The sequence below is a fragment of the Camelina sativa genome, chromosome 10 (assembly GCF_000633955.1).
Source record: "Camelina sativa cultivar DH55 chromosome 10, Cs, whole genome shotgun sequence".
In the NCBI taxonomy this organism is placed as follows: Eukaryota; Viridiplantae; Streptophyta; class Magnoliopsida; order Brassicales; family Brassicaceae; genus Camelina; species Camelina sativa.
In genome coordinates, this window is record NC_025694.1 from 2,695,688 (window position 1) to 2,710,845 (window position 15,158).

At 37.7% G+C, this 15,158-nt stretch overlaps 4 protein-coding genes across 5 annotated transcripts; 2 read left to right on the top strand and 2 right to left on the bottom strand.

The window, feature by feature from the left end:
* Positions 139-3,414, top strand: LOC104716667 (SH3 domain-containing protein 2). Its single transcript, XM_010434086.2, has 10 exons — positions 139-377; positions 856-969; positions 1,050-1,119; positions 1,254-1,405; positions 1,651-1,752; positions 1,869-2,069; positions 2,170-2,232; positions 2,356-2,508; positions 2,760-2,834; positions 2,935-3,414. Exons 1-10 carry the CDS (start codon positions 318-320, stop codon positions 3,049-3,051), a joined length of 1,107 nt encoding a protein of 368 aa, XP_010432388.1. The 5' UTR covers positions 139-317; the 3' UTR covers positions 3,052-3,414.
* On the bottom strand, positions 3,476-6,314 carry LOC104716666 (inactive squalene synthase 2-like). The gene is made up of 13 exons (XM_010434085.2): positions 6,054-6,314; positions 5,886-5,928; positions 5,659-5,748; positions 5,506-5,581; positions 5,335-5,404; positions 5,091-5,240; positions 4,874-4,982; positions 4,643-4,785; positions 4,457-4,532; positions 4,207-4,295; positions 4,033-4,124; positions 3,856-3,898; positions 3,476-3,762 (listed from the first exon to the last, which is right to left on the bottom strand). Exons 1-13 carry the CDS (start codon positions 6,246-6,248, stop codon positions 3,697-3,699), a joined length of 1,242 nt encoding a protein of 413 aa, XP_010432387.1. The 5' UTR covers positions 6,249-6,314; the 3' UTR covers positions 3,476-3,696.
* LOC104716668 (squalene synthase 1) lies at positions 6,712-10,786 on the bottom strand. Of its 2 annotated transcripts, XM_010434087.2 has the most exons (14): positions 10,677-10,786; positions 10,315-10,567; positions 9,513-9,555; positions 9,276-9,365; positions 9,109-9,184; positions 8,874-8,943; positions 8,431-8,580; positions 8,230-8,334; positions 7,980-8,126; positions 7,724-7,799; positions 7,471-7,559; positions 7,285-7,376; positions 7,076-7,118; positions 6,712-6,984 (listed from the first exon to the last, which is right to left on the bottom strand). In XM_010434087.2, the coding sequence occupies exons 2-14, from the start codon at positions 10,507-10,509 to the stop codon at positions 6,928-6,930; spliced, it is 1,233 nt and encodes a 410-aa protein (XP_010432389.1). In that variant the 5' UTR covers positions 10,510-10,567; positions 10,677-10,786; the 3' UTR covers positions 6,712-6,927. The 2 variants fall into 2 exon arrangements, with proteins under 2 accessions (XP_010432389.1, XP_019086054.1); XM_019230509.1 differs by lacking the exons at positions 9,513-9,555; positions 10,315-10,567; positions 10,677-10,786 and having other exon boundaries at positions 9,272-9,360.
* LOC104716669 (prostatic spermine-binding protein-like) lies at positions 13,191-14,199 on the top strand. Its single transcript, XM_010434088.2, has one exon. The coding sequence runs from the start codon at positions 13,284-13,286 to the stop codon at positions 13,950-13,952; it is 669 nt and encodes a 222-aa protein (XP_010432390.1). The 5' UTR covers positions 13,191-13,283; the 3' UTR covers positions 13,953-14,199.

Below are 15,158 nucleotides of genomic sequence, written 5' to 3' on the forward strand. Positions count from 1 at the left end.
TTTTTTTTTTTTTTTTTTTTTGACTTGACATAAACTTAAAAGCATGGATCTGATTTTAAAAACCCAATAGTTTTAGAAAGCCCAATTAAAAAGCCTTTTTGAACCCTTCTTTTCGAAACAGAGAGTTTGGTTTCGTCGTGTTCGAAAGAAGAGAGAGAGCTTCAACAACGCCATTTTTGACGATTTCGAATCTCTCTTTCATTCGGTAAGTTCTTCTTCCAGGTGAATCGGAGGAAGCTCGAAAGTGGAAGGAAGGTAACACGGAGATAAGAAAGAAAGAACGAAATTTGTAAAGAGCTCTTGACCAGGTGAACACAATGGAAGCAATTAGAAAACAAGCTAGCAGATTGAGAGAACAAGTTGCGAGACAGCAGCAGGTGATAGATTTCTTAACTTTTGTTTTGCCCAACTGTTTCAGATCTTGTTTCTTTATCGTTTATGGTTTTTGATTTTGTATTCTCTTTTGTGATTACGTTGATTCGTTAGTTTCTGGTGAATCAATCAATAATGTGATGATGATGAAGCTTTTTTCTTTTCGGATCGGTGTTTTTGGAGTTAATGGGTAGTTGGATCTGTGTGTGATTAATAATTTGATTCAATGTTAGAATGGGTATAATCCCTTCTGGATTGGGGAAGTTTCAGTCAAATTTGATGTTTTTGTCAAAAGGGCCATTTAGGATTTGCTTGGCATAGATAGTTTTATATATCAAGATCAAAAATTGATTGATATGTTGAGGGTACTGAATGATTTTGTTGTCTTAGATTAACATCTTAGTGCTACCATGAGATCAGGAGGTTTGTTTCTTGAATTTGAGGTTAATTGGTAGACTGACTTAGTTTTGTTGAATGGTTAAGGCTGTCTTCAAGCAGTTTGGAGGAGGAGGATACGGTTCTGGTTTATCTGATGAAGCAGAACTCAATCAGCATCAGAAGCTAGAAAAGCTTTACATATCCACCCGTGCTGCCAAGGTTTTTCTTATATACCGTCGTTGACTAGTTTGATGTTTTGATTACTTTTAATTTGGACTCAATGCATTCTTCGTTTTCAGCATTACCAAAGGGATATTGTTCGTGGTGTGGAAGGTTATATAGTCACGGGGTCAAAACAAGTTGAGATAGGTGATTTTGTTGGCACTTGATTGTTAACTTTTTGTATATATATATATATATATATATATATTTTTTTTTATGGCTGTTGTAGACTTGAATTGGCTCACAGGCATGGTTTTCATTGTGCACTCATTGTTCCTCAGGGACCAAACTGTCGGAGGATAGCAGGAAATATGGTTCAGATAATACATGTACAAATGGTAACGTATTAATAAGGGCTGCACTGAGCTATGGGCGTGCTCGGGCACAAATGGAGAAGGAGCGTGGAAATATGTTAAAGGCTCTTGGTACACAGGTTTGTCTTTCTCAGTCTCCACCAATGTGTCAAGTACATAACTTGTGTATGTGATAGAAATACACAAAGAATTGCTTTCTTGTCATTGCTAGTGGAATGACTGCCATTTATGGGAAGATCTATTGTTTTAATCTGGATTTTTTTTGTTACATACCTTCGAGTCAATAAGTGTCATGGTGTTTACTTGGTTGGATCTTTCTTTATATGACTACTATAATCACATCACACTAATATTTAAATCTTAGGTTGCTGAGCCACTACGAGCAATGGTTTTGGGAGCCCCGTTGGAGGATGCTAGACATCTTGCTCAACGTTATGACAGAATGCGCCAAGAAGCTGAAGCTCAGGTACCATGAAGGAATTTGATTATCATTCATAGAAATATGGGTGTTTTCCTCTTTTTAGAACTAGCATTTGTTATTACTACCGTGATAGAATTTTACTCATGGTCTGATATAAACAGGCTACAGAAGTTGCAAGACGTCAAGCAAAGGCGAGAGAGTCTCAAGGTAATCCTGACATCCTGATGAAACTCGAATCTGCTGAAGCAAAACTTCACGACTTAAAATCAAATATGACAATACTGGGGAAGGAAGCTGCTTCTGCTTTAGCTTCCGTTGAGGATCAACAACAAAAATTGACTCTTGAGCGACTTCTTTCAATGGTAGTGCAATTGGTTGCAAGCTCTATTGTTAGGTCGACTTTGTTTTACTTACCTATATGTACTTTGTTGAAACAACTGTATTGTTCATTCCTCATTTCAGGTTGAATCTGAACGTGCCTACCATCAAAGAGTCCTCCAAATACTTGATCAGCTCGAAGGAGAGGTTGGTGTGCATCACTTTTACAGCTTTCATTATTCTGTCATAGTGATAGTATTCTTGTCGAATAGCCAGTTTATCATTATACGAGTCAACTAAGGGAAAAATTGAACATTCTTGAACCTACAGATGGCATCTGAGAGGCAACGTATAGAAGCTCCGTCTACTCCCTCGAGTGCAGAAAGTATGCCGCCACCTCCATCATATGAGGAAGCTAATGGAGTGTTTGCATCTCAGATGCATGACACGTCAACAGATAGCATGGGTTACTTCTTAGGAGAGGTATGCCACTCAGGTCTATAATGATGTCTAGTGCCTTTTTAACAAAAGACCTAGTTAAAACTTCTGTTTACATTGGTGGTAACAATTTCAAAGAGATAATAGGATTATAAGTTCTCTACGAATGCATTGGATGTAGATAAAGTGTTTCTGATTAGAGAACCGAAAGACAGGCAGGCTACATCAAGATTCCTTTTGGTCCTCGTTTGATGTGCCATTGTAACATACTATTCCCCTTTTAAAAACGTTTTCAGGTCTTGTTCCCATATCACGGTGTGACAGATGTCGAGCTGAGCTTATCAACTGGTGAATATGTTGTTGTTAGAAAGGTTCGATAGTAAACCAACTCCCACATGAGAAAACAAACAAAGTCTCCTTTAGTTCAAGAGTGTTTGTTTGAAACCCCATTTGTCTGTTTGTCCCTATCAGGTTACAGGCAGCGGATGGGCAGAAGGTGAATGCAAAGGCAGAGCCGGTTGGTTCCCTTACGAGTACATTGAAAGACGGGAACGAGTTCTTGCTAGCAAAGTATCCGAAGTTTTCTGAGAATTCAATGGTAACATCGTCGTTTGTTGTGGCTATTGGTAATGGAATTGAGTTGCTTCTGTAGAAGAGTTGTGTGTTCTGTAGAAAGAAAAAGAAAGGGAGAAAGATTTACCGGCGAAACAGATTTTGGGATTGAATTAACGTTCATGAGGATCAGAGATGTGGATTTCTGCGATTTTCTGAATCTGCTAGTGTTCAATTTTTAGGTCCTCTCTTTGGCATTTGATGTAAACGCCAAATCTCTTATCTATTTTCATATGTGTATACAGTTCTTCTTTTGGGTCTTATTTGTGACCTTTCTTTGTTCAATTTACTTTCATTTGATAACACCTTAAAATGTTATAAACAAGTGATTATTTTTTTTTTTTTATCAAATTAACGCAAATGATCATACATACACAGATACACTTAACGTTGGAATCTGGTGTTGTACATTATGGGGATGATGGAAGAACTTATAACTTCACAAAAACGATTAATCAAAACCGTTGACCCTTTCTTACATCACTACTACAGTGTTTTACGACAGTGTTTTGCATTCTGTTTCGCTCACTTTCTAAACTCAGCCGTAAGGAAACAATCTTGATCAAACATTCAAAGAAGCTATGACTTCAAGATCTTGAAGTGACACAATCACCAGCTTCACTACTTACATTGATTTGCTTTGAGATACATAACGACTATGGCCAATAGAAGCACAAACATTACAATCTGCAGTTTCAGGAATAGAGTAGAGGAGGATGATAAGTAACATACAAAATATGAAACACTTTCTATGGAAGCCGGATAACAAAATTAACTTACAAAGACATCCTTCGATTGTGCATCATCTTTAACATAAGTTTTTCTGACCGGAATAAGAAAGAGACAAATATTCATTAGAACCTCAACCAAAAAAAACAAAAGATCATTCTCCTGATCAATGACTGTAACAATATTGGTTATAACAAGTAGAAGAAACCAAGAAAAAACAGAGTCTACCTTTTGTGAAGGACTCCATTATCTCTGGAAACTTTCTTAATTGTTTCGAGTCGGTTTAATGTTTTCATGGCATCAGGATCGCTCTTGTCAACCTATTATAAATAGAACACATATTTCATCTTCTAATTACCAGCAGTGAACACAGGATATATACTGATTAACATATATATTTACCTTTGATTGTAGCATGCAAGAAAAATCATAGAACAAACCATAGACATCATCCATATTCTTTGTTCGATCAATGATTTTAGCTATTAGCCCTAAATAATATAAATCATTTGTCAATAGATCAGCTTTCATATAAGGTAACTCACAAATAACTGATTAGCCTTTGGTTCTAATTAAGCCTTGGCAATTAGATGATGAAATTATGTTAAAGCTAGGTTATAAAACCAAACTGATCAAGATAAAAACATCTTACCTCGCCTCAATCTCACGACACCTCTAAAGACTTGTATATTGTTATAGCATAATGCTAGTGTTCCAATCGCCACGATCTATCAATAAGGAAATATATTTCATGTTAACATAAACACTTCTCAAGTTGATGGCAGCGTAGTATGTGAAATTAGCATCTATATATGTATATAAATTTATATTCTCTAACCTGAGGGATGGCACAAGACTGAAATATAGCAGGATCACGCAATGAAGCCAAGGATTTCAAACAATCTTCAACGTGAATCAATGCATTAGTGACCATTTCATTCAAACACTTCACTGCTTTTGTTGAATTCTCCTCATATTGAAGTCCTACATTATAAGAATTCAGAAAAATAAGAGTTACATTGTCTACTAATATAAGATCTTCATATAGTACTTGAGAGTGAAGTTATATGCACCTCAAGCTTGTCAACATATTTTCCCCAGATCTCACGAGGCCAAAACATGCGCGATTTTGGTATCTCATTAATGTCTTCAAGATAATCTTTGATAATGTTTGTTTTCTAGAAAATAAGATAAAAACACAAAAAAAAAAAATTCAAAGATTACAAATATATATAGATTCGACTAAGTAACATTGTACATGTCAATATCCATTGTGATGATGATACCTGGAGAAATAAACCTGTAGAATTTGAAATGTGCTCCCAGTCTGGAGTCAGCATTTCTAATTCTGAAGTGATGAAGATTTTTGACAAACCTAAACCCACAAGTCCAGCAGCATAATGGCAGTATTCATCATAGCCATCAACTGTTTCTACCTGTTCGGGGATACACAAATAATTTCATCTCTCAATAGTTTAACTACTATATCCAAACTTCAAAAGTGAAACCAACAAAATCCACATCACAAACCTCTTTACAAATGAACGTGGCCATTCCTGCACCCATTCTTTTAGTTATATCTTCAATAGCCTCTTGATACCTTTTGTGTAAGTTAGGAAAAAGACATAAATTAGTATATCCAAATTCAGTGGATCAATCAATATTAGAAACAGAACAAAATTGCTAAAAAAACTAATTAACCCTTTTTCAAGTTCCAGAAAAGCTGCAGAAACATGGTGAAACTGGTCCATTAACACCTTGTACTCTTTCGTACCACCTAGGATTGAATGGAGAGTAATTAAGTTAAAACTTTCATCTGAAAGATTAAAATGTGAAGAGACTCTTCTTACTCACATGAAAAATGCCAGTCACAATCGTATATGTGACGGTGGAAAGCTATCAGAATTGGAAGTTTGATCTCCACTGCTACGCTGGTGTCATCCTCTGTTGTAACAAAAATTAGACTAAAAATGATACTAACTTTTAAAGATGAATACATTATTAAAGAAACAAAAGACTTGGAGAAAAAGATTCATCAAATCAAAGGCAATGTTTGGATACGACAGTTATGAAGCACTAACCGACGGTATCAAGAGCTCGGAGAATCAAGTAGAACACACACACCTAATTCAGACATATCAAATAAGAAAATGTTGGAAATAATGCTTTAACTTTAAATAAAAGGTGACAGAGCTTTGTATATAAGCCCGTGTTTATATTTTGTTGACACAGAGAAGCAAAATACGTACTGCGTTACGAAGCTCAGTGCCAAGTTGTTGAATAACAAGAGAAAAGCTTTTAGAAACTTTGTGGAGCATTGAATAACAGAAAGCTAAGTTTGGCTCAAGTGGGATCTGCTTCTGAGCTTTGTTTATAGCAATTTTCAACTTCAAAAGCGGATATAACTCATCCGGGTGTCTCAAAATCGTACTCAAGCTTCCCATTTTTTTCAGAAACAGGAAAAAAAAAACTCCTTTGAAACAATGGAGGATTCGTTGGCAAACAAAATGTCAGACACGTCTTAACCAGGGCCATCTCAAAGGAATGGTAGGCCCTGTTACTGTTGCTATAATAATACAACGATTATGGCCCTTGTCAATAAAAAATCAAAGACCCCACGCCCCACGGCATATGCACACGGGCTCCACACAGAATCGCACTTTGGCCTTTGCTCTTAACTTGTCACGGTGATACATGTTTATTATTGGTCCAACGAATGTTCTTTTCTTGGCATTTAAAATGTTTTGCCGCGTGCTACACGCTTAACGTTAAAAATATAATAAATCTTAGCTTGATTTACGACAGACTGTTGCCGACCTAAAGAAAATAAAAGAGATGAACAAAAGACCAAAAGAAAGAAGGAACTTCAAACAATACTCTTTTTATAAAACACAAAGGGATAAAAAGTTGATGAACAAATGCATGTTTTAGACAAAGAAGGTAGTAAACTAAAATAGAATCCATGGTTCTATACCAAACCAAGTTTATATTCTGTTTTTCTGGAAACAATCTTCAGTGGCGTGTATAAGAATGAACCTAGAAAACCACTGTTCAATCATGATCTAAACATCTTAAATGATGGGTGATACAGTCTGACTCGCTTACATTGATTACTCCCATCATTCAGTTTGCTCTCAGATATGCAAAGACTATTGCCAGTAGAATGACAACCATTATAATCTGCATTTTCAGGTAGACAAGCGCATAAGTTATGTATTTTCTTTTACAATGAGATGCTTATATGGAAAAAGGAAAAATAAATGCAACTTACAAAGACATTGTTTGGTTGTCCTTTGTCATCAACATATGATTTTCTGAAAGGAAGAGAGACAAAGATTCAACAGAAACCAAACCAAAAAGAAAGATTACGATCATTTTTAATCTTAATCAGGAATACTTGGAAGATTAGTTGCTTGAGACCAGTTTCTTAGTGAGAGGTTTAATCTAGTTCCGTTTTTGGGATCATAGAAAAGACTGTACCTGTTATTAAGGACTCCAGTGTCTATGCAGAGTTTCTGCACGGCTTCAAGTCTGTTTAGTGTCTTACTGGCATTTGGGTCGTTCCTGTCAACCTATGTACATATAGTCCATGGAAATATACAAATCATTATCTAAGAATAGGACAAAGTGACAAAACAAAGAAAAAAGGAGAAACTAATGATGTACCTTTGTTTTCAGCATGCAAGAAAAATCATAGAATGCACCATAGACATCAGCCATTGTCTTTGTGCGATCAATGACTTTAGCAGTTAGACCTTAACAACAGAGAGTTATTCAACAATATTAGCTAGCATTCAGAAAACAATGCTTGCTAACACTTCTCAAGCTCGTGGATAATAAAAAAAAATGATGGATTTCCCTTTCGCAGATATAAATATCAGGGATTGGCCTGCATAATATCTAAGGCTTAATATCGTACCTCGCCTCAGTTTTACAACGCCTCTAAATACTTGTACATTGTTATAGCATAATGCAAGTGTTCCAATCGCCATGATCTGATCAAGAAAACACATCCAAGTAAAGCAATGTTAACTTCTAACTTCTAAGGCATTTTAAATCAAAGCAGAAGAATTAAAGAGGGGAATCTCTAGTTTCATATGACGAGGCAAACAATACAAATAGTTCTTAACGAGAACTTTAAAGACTAGCAATATTATGATATTTCCTTCTCTAACCTGAGGGATGGCACAGAAACGAAATATGGAAGGATCACGCAACGCAGCCATGTATTTCAGGCAATCTTCAATATGCATCAACGCATTGGTAACCAGTTCATTCAAGCACTGCACGGATTTGGTAGAGTTCTCCTCGTATTTTAAATCCTACATTACAATTTATAAATCACCATAAAAGGCATTGTCAGTAAATAGCCAATATGGGTGACATCAGATCTAAGATGAGAGCTTGAGAGTGGTATGTATGTACCTCAAGCTTGTCAGCATATTTGCCCCAAATTTCGCGAGGCCAAAACATGCGGGATTTTGGTATCTCATTAATGTCCTCAAGATAATCTCTGATAATGTTTGTTTTCTGCAAATAAGACCAGTGTTATGAATTATTCGATGAAAAAAATTGTCCAAGGCTGCAAAATATTTGAGGAAGAAATATTGTAATACATTGTTGTACCTGTAGAAATAAACCCATTGAATTAGAAATCGCCTCCCAATCTGGTGTCAAAACCTCTGAGCCTCCAGCAAGGAAGAGTTTCGACAGACCTAAACCCACAAGCCCAGCAACATAGTGGCAGTATTCATCATAGTCATCAACAGTTTCTACCTGTGTATAACAGTGAAAACTGGATAAACTGGATCGGTATTCAAATGATTTGAGTTCTTCATGAAACATATCAATAAGTTTTGGTACTTTCAATACATGAATTACTACATCTCATTTCATATAAAAAGAATCACATGGTTCATTCAAAAATAGATCTGATGTTATGACTTATGAAGAGAGTAAAAATGACACAGTTCTAACTAAAACAAAGACCCCAGTCTAGTTCAAGACAGTTTGTTACCATAACTCAAAAACAAATCAAACTATGAAAACATATGCTATGTATCACAAACCTCTTGGCAGATAAACTTGGCCATTCCTGCACCCATTCTTTTAGTAATTTCCTCGATAGCCTCTTGATACCTTCATATACCAAGGTATAAATTATAAAAATACCATATGTTAGTAATGTCAGAAAGCAGATTAGAGTTTCAACAAATTCAGCGACTCGATCAATAAACGAGAAACAACATGAGTAACAAACAAGAGAATAGAGCAGAAACGCATATAGCAAATAATAGAACTAACCCTTTTTCAAGTTCCAAAAAAGCTGCAGCAACGTGATGAAATTGGTCCATTAGAACCTTGTACTCCTTCGTACCACCTAAAGTTGAACGAGTAAAATAAGTAAGTCAAACAGTCAAATATTGACAGGATGTGAAAGATGAAGATGCAAAGAGACTCTTCAGACTTGCATGAATAGTGCCAGTCAGTATTGTAAATATGCCGGTGGAAAGCTATCAGGATGGGAACCTTTTCATCAGTTGGTATGCTTGTATCATCCTCTGTTTCACACAGAAAAATATTATGATATTAGCGGTAGGAGCATGAAGTAGGATGATGGTTCTAAAAGAAAAAGGTTTGCGCAGATTTTGGAGAAGCCACATGGTATCAAGGTAATCTTCTTAAAAGCATAGTTAAATGATACTAACCAACAGTATCAAGAGCTCGTAGAACCAAGTAGAACACACACACCTACAAATAAAGAAAAAGGAAACTGAATAAGAAATGCTGCAAGACTGGACAGAGGTAAAAGAAGCAAGAATATATGGAAACTTGGAAACTTTAGAAACAACCAAAACCATAATTCTATGCGTGACATGGTCCAAGAAAGCCTCATATTGATATACCACAAGAACGATATATAGGTAAGTAAAAATGTCCAGAAACAAATAGAACCCCAGTTCACTAAATAAAATCTGCATTTTACTACAGCTCTGATAAACTGCAGAATCAGTTTATAGCAACTCAAAGCCAACGTCAACAATAAATGAGTGTCAGACATGCTGCAACACTGGAAAAAGCTACAATGGTGGCATGCGAAACGAAAAAAAGATATATGGAAACTTACGAAACAACCAAAACCATATTCTATGCGTGAAATGGTTCAAGAAGGCTTCATATTGATATACCACAAGAAAGTATTAAGAAAAAAAATTAAAAAACCAGTTCACTATATACAATATGCATTTACTGCAGCTCAGATAAACTGCAGGATCAGTTTATAGCAATCTGCAGGAACAACTAAGAGTAGCACAAAAGAACTAAAGGGATAAATGAAAGCCAACGATTATACAAAAGAAACCAACACACTCGTCAACATCAACAATAAATGAGTGTCAGATATTTGGATTCATCCTTAAAATTGAGCCGTTGACCAAATAAATACCAAACACAGACGTAAAATATCTACATAGAGACGGGGAGAGAGAGAGAGATCAGAAGGAACGTTACAGCGTTACGAAGGTCGGTGTTGAGCTGCTGGATAACGAGAGAGAAGCTTCGAGAAACCTTGTGGAGCATGGAATAGCAGAAGCCCCAGTGTGGCTCAGGCGGGATCTGCTTCTCCGCTTTCTCAATCGCTCGTTTCATCTTCAGGAGCGGATATATATCATCTGGATATCTCAGCATCGTCCCTAAGCTCCCCATTGTTGCTACGGTATTTGAAAAACAGAGCGAAGAATCTGCTTATGGCGTCTCTCTCCCCCTGAAAAATAATGCCGGAATGAAGCAAACTCCTCTGTGAAGACGATCTAAGATTCAAAATAAGCAATGAAGAGAGAGGAGATGTTGCAAGGTAAGAAGAAAACGCTTACCTGCGATTTGGATCGATTCGATTTGACCAGCGAGGTTTTCTATTTTAGAGTTTTCTTATACATCGATGAAAACAAAGGTTTCAGACTTTTTATTTTTGCCAGTGATGAGAGAGCCACCAAGGTCTCACATTTTTCCCCTTTTTTTTTTATTTATTTAAATATTTTTAAGAGTGTAAACATTTTTTTTTTTTTTTTTTTTTTTCAACCAAACAATTAAATAAATTAAAAGGTGATTCCAGAATTGGTTGCCCAATTTAGAGGGAAAGAGTTTACAAAACAAAGTTCAGAAACTAGAAATCTAGAAGAGCGCGCCAGACAATCAGTTCTCACGTTAGACGTCCTCGGTATTTTCGTCAGAGTGAAGGTGGAGAAGGATGATCTTAGCGCTTGGAAGTCTTCCAACAAATACGAGAAGGCTGGCCAATCGTCGGGAGCCTGCACCATCGCCACCAGCTCGGAACTATCAGACTCAAAGTTGGAGCAATCTATCCCCGCCGACCGAAGAGACTCCATAGCCCAAATCAAAGCTTCAAACTCCGTATGAAGGGGAGAGGGACTACGACGCAAACTGCGGGCTCCCATAAGTACCGTCCTATCATCGTTACCAAACCACCAACCCAAGCCTTCCAAAGAATCCGTACCTTTCCAGGAACCATCAACCTGGCAACGAATCGAAGAATCCCTACCCTCCAGGGAAGGCTGGGAAACCACATAAGTCTCCGGGCCAGACTTGGCCTCCTCCCAATAAAGTTTATCGTTTAACGCCTGATTTAAAATATCAATGGGCTCTGCTTCTATTCCTTGAAACACCCTATTATTCCTATCTTTCCAAATTGTCCACAATATCCAAGGCAACCTATAGCCAATGCTAGGTCCCCCAGAATTTGAAAAAGTCTTGGAATAAAGAAAATCTAGGTTCGAATACACGGATCCAAAAGGAAAACCAGTCGAAGACAACTGGATCGGAGATAGCTCCCACACCAAAAGCGAGCGAACACACTCAAAAAGAGCGTGGTTGATAGTCTCCACCGCTAAACCGCACCGCGGACACGTATCGACGCAACGGACACCCCGGTGAGCAAGCCGTTCTTTCACGGGAAGGGACCCAGACGCCACCTGCCAGAAAAAATGTTGGACCTTTGAGGGAACATCAAGCTTCCAAGCTTGTGCCCGTAAAACTGTGCATGTCGGCCCGTAAACGAGAGGCTTATGAAATTCCCGTGCTAACCTATAACCAGATTTCACTGAATACTTGCCGGATTTAGTATAATGCCAAATCAATTTATCCGGAGTCAATGACTTACTGACCGCCAAACTCCGTACAAACTGAATGTCCGCAGGATCCAAAAACTCTTCCAGAGTAGGCAAATGCCAATCCAAAGTAAGGGGATTAATTAGGTGATTGACCATCAGATTAGGATGGAGAACTCTACCCCTGCCATTCGCCGGTCTTGGCTGATGATCCGGGATCCACGGGTCTCTCCAAACGGAAATATTATGTCCCGTCCCGACGAGCCACCTCGCCCCTCTTTCTACTAAACCCTTTGTCGAAAAAATACTCCTCCATGCAAAGGATGGGGAATAGGGTTTAGTCGCCAGTAAAGGATGTTTTCTCCTGAAATATCGACCGCGCATCACCCGCGCCATTAGAGAATTTGGGTAGTGAATCAACCTCCAAAACTGCTTAGCCAGCATTGCATCATTAAATTCTTCCAGAGCACGGAATCCCAAACCCCCATCGCATTTATCCTCACAGAGCTTATCCCAAGCTACCCAATGTAGACCTCTGGCCTTATCATTAGACTTCCACCAAAATTTTGAAATAGCACTCGTAAGTTTGGACGTTAACTCCTGAGTTAATTTATAACATGACATGACATGAGTCGGAAGAGCTAACGCAACTGATTTGATCATAATCTCTTTACCCCCTTTTGATAAAAGCTTCGCCGACCAGCCATTAACTCGCTCATCTAAACGATCATTAACATAACTAAAAACTTCAGTCTTCGAGCCCTGGAGATTTTCAGGAATGCCCAAATAGGAACCCATTCCACCCTCTCTAGAAATACCAATAACATTTTTAATCCGAGATCTTACATCAGGCGGGACTGAAGTTTAAATCAGGAGTGTAAACATTTTAAAATTCAGAAAAAATAATAAAATAACAAAGCGTGAAAATAATGAATCGAGGAAGAAACGGACTATCTTATTCGTCACATATTGACCAAAAAAAGGACTATATCGTATAATAATAATAAAATAAGAGCTTTCGTTTAAAATTACTTTAAAATATGGTAAAACAGAAAAGGTATCTTTTTTTTATCATAAATGAACGATTCGATTTTACAGCTGTAATTATTAATTAATTTTCACTGACAAACGAATGCTGAGATGGCAAAATGAGGATGACGTGTCAAGATATAAGTTGTTGTAAATACGTATCTTCAACAGTGTAACTACCAATTGGCACACGATAACACACACAGTGGTTCTCTCCAAGTTTCCTCTCTATTAAAGGGTTAATAACTTAACTTCCTCTGGACGATACACAAAAACAAGTCTTCTGAAAATCAAAGGAAAACAAATTTCGGAAAAAAGAAAAAAAAAATGGCGAAGCGACCTGGGGTTATCACCATGTCTCCTCTTGTTCTCGACAAGGAAGACGATCTCGATCTCTGGGAAGTCGTGAATCCCTCCGACGGCGAGTTCTCCGACGATTCTTTCTCCGTCGATAGTCTTTCCGATGATGACGTCATCTCTGTTGACGACGACGAAGAAGAAGGTTCTGTTGTCTCGTTGTCTGTCATTTCTCCGCTGTCTCAGACGCTTCCTGCTGCCGACGCCGTGGATCTGGATTCAGACGGTGATGTCGATGGTGATCATGGCGATGATGATGTCGTTCGCGATGAAGTTGATGATATCGATCTTGGATGGGCTCAACGGCAGATTCTGTTTATCGGTGCCGGTGGAGGTTCTCACGGAGTCACGTACGGAGATTGCGGTCCTGATGACGGGGAAGAAGGAGATTGCGGTACTGATGACGGGGAAGAAGAAGATCGCGGTGGTGAAGATGGCGATTACGACGATTCGTATGATCTTGAGGAAGAGTTGATTCCGCGTAGCGTGAATAAGAAGATTGGGAGACAGAGGATGAGGAAACTGGGGAAAAGAGCAATCGCGAAGGTCTATGCATCGAAGATGACTCCGTATTCGCACTTGAAGAAGTATGGATGCGTTCGTGGTAAGCATGGTCTCGGCATGAAATTCAAGTGCTGATCTGTTGTTAGATCTCGCGGTGGACGGACATGGATTCTTCAAGAACTCGTTAGAATTTCTCAATTTCATGGGTTTTTAATTGATGTGTAAATATGCTAGTTCAATTTCTAAATTCCTGTTTCGGTAATTCGGATGATGTTTCTGAAGATCGCATTGTATATAACTCTCGCAGTAGGGATTCACGAGTTTCGACGTTATTAAACTGATTCGTTTCTTTAATGGAGTTTATCAGATCAGATTGTGGTTAGGCATTGTAGTATTGAAGTTCACATGCATGGAGAAAGATGATGATGGATGATCATAATACTCTTTGCATCTCTTGTTGATAGATGATGATGAGCTCTCTAAGTTTTGTGTGAACTGTAAATTTGGATAACGACATCTTAAACAGTTTAGTAAATGAATTAACAACACAAGAAGAAAAGGTTTTTGTTTGGAGGTTTTTAATTTGGTTATTTATCTTTTTGTAAGCTTTTGCAATTTTTTATGAATGGTTGGTTGTTGCTTGAGAAGTCAGTCTCGTAGGGTGTGAGTGGTTGAGACTTGAGAGAGTCTAGGAGATAACCTTTATTTGTCTCACGTTAGAAACTTGGTACTATGTGGTTCGTATTTCTTTACCAATACTAATACGAATATACGATCACAAGAATAATGCTGTCAATGTGAGACGATCCACCCGACCGATTCCTGCCAAGTAGTAGACATCCCTGACCGATCTGCTGCTTAATGACTTGGTTATCAACTATCAGAGGAAGCTAATTTTGGAATTTGGATATGGATCCGTGACTTGTGTAGATATCTTTAGGAAAAATATGCGGATATTTGTATCCGGATTCAGATATGCAAATATATGTATCCAGACTTCATAATCAACATATTATCATCCAAATTCGTTACGACTTATCCATGAACTTATAACAAATATTTGAATGTTGAGATCAGAGTAGATAGTCACGTTCAGGATCAGGATAAATAAATAAGTTTACCTTAAGACGAAGGAAGAAAGAATGGTAAGGAATAAGTGTGAGACGCCCGTTTCTGAGTAAATTAGACGGCACGTAGTACATTCACGTAACTACAGAACGGTGCAAAGTTCTTTATTGCCTCGGCCTGTTGTGTTTGGCCATAGAACGAACTTAAGAAGATAAGATAAGAGGGGTAAAAGCCAAAAAAAAAAAAAAAAAAAAAAAAAAAAAAAAAATATCT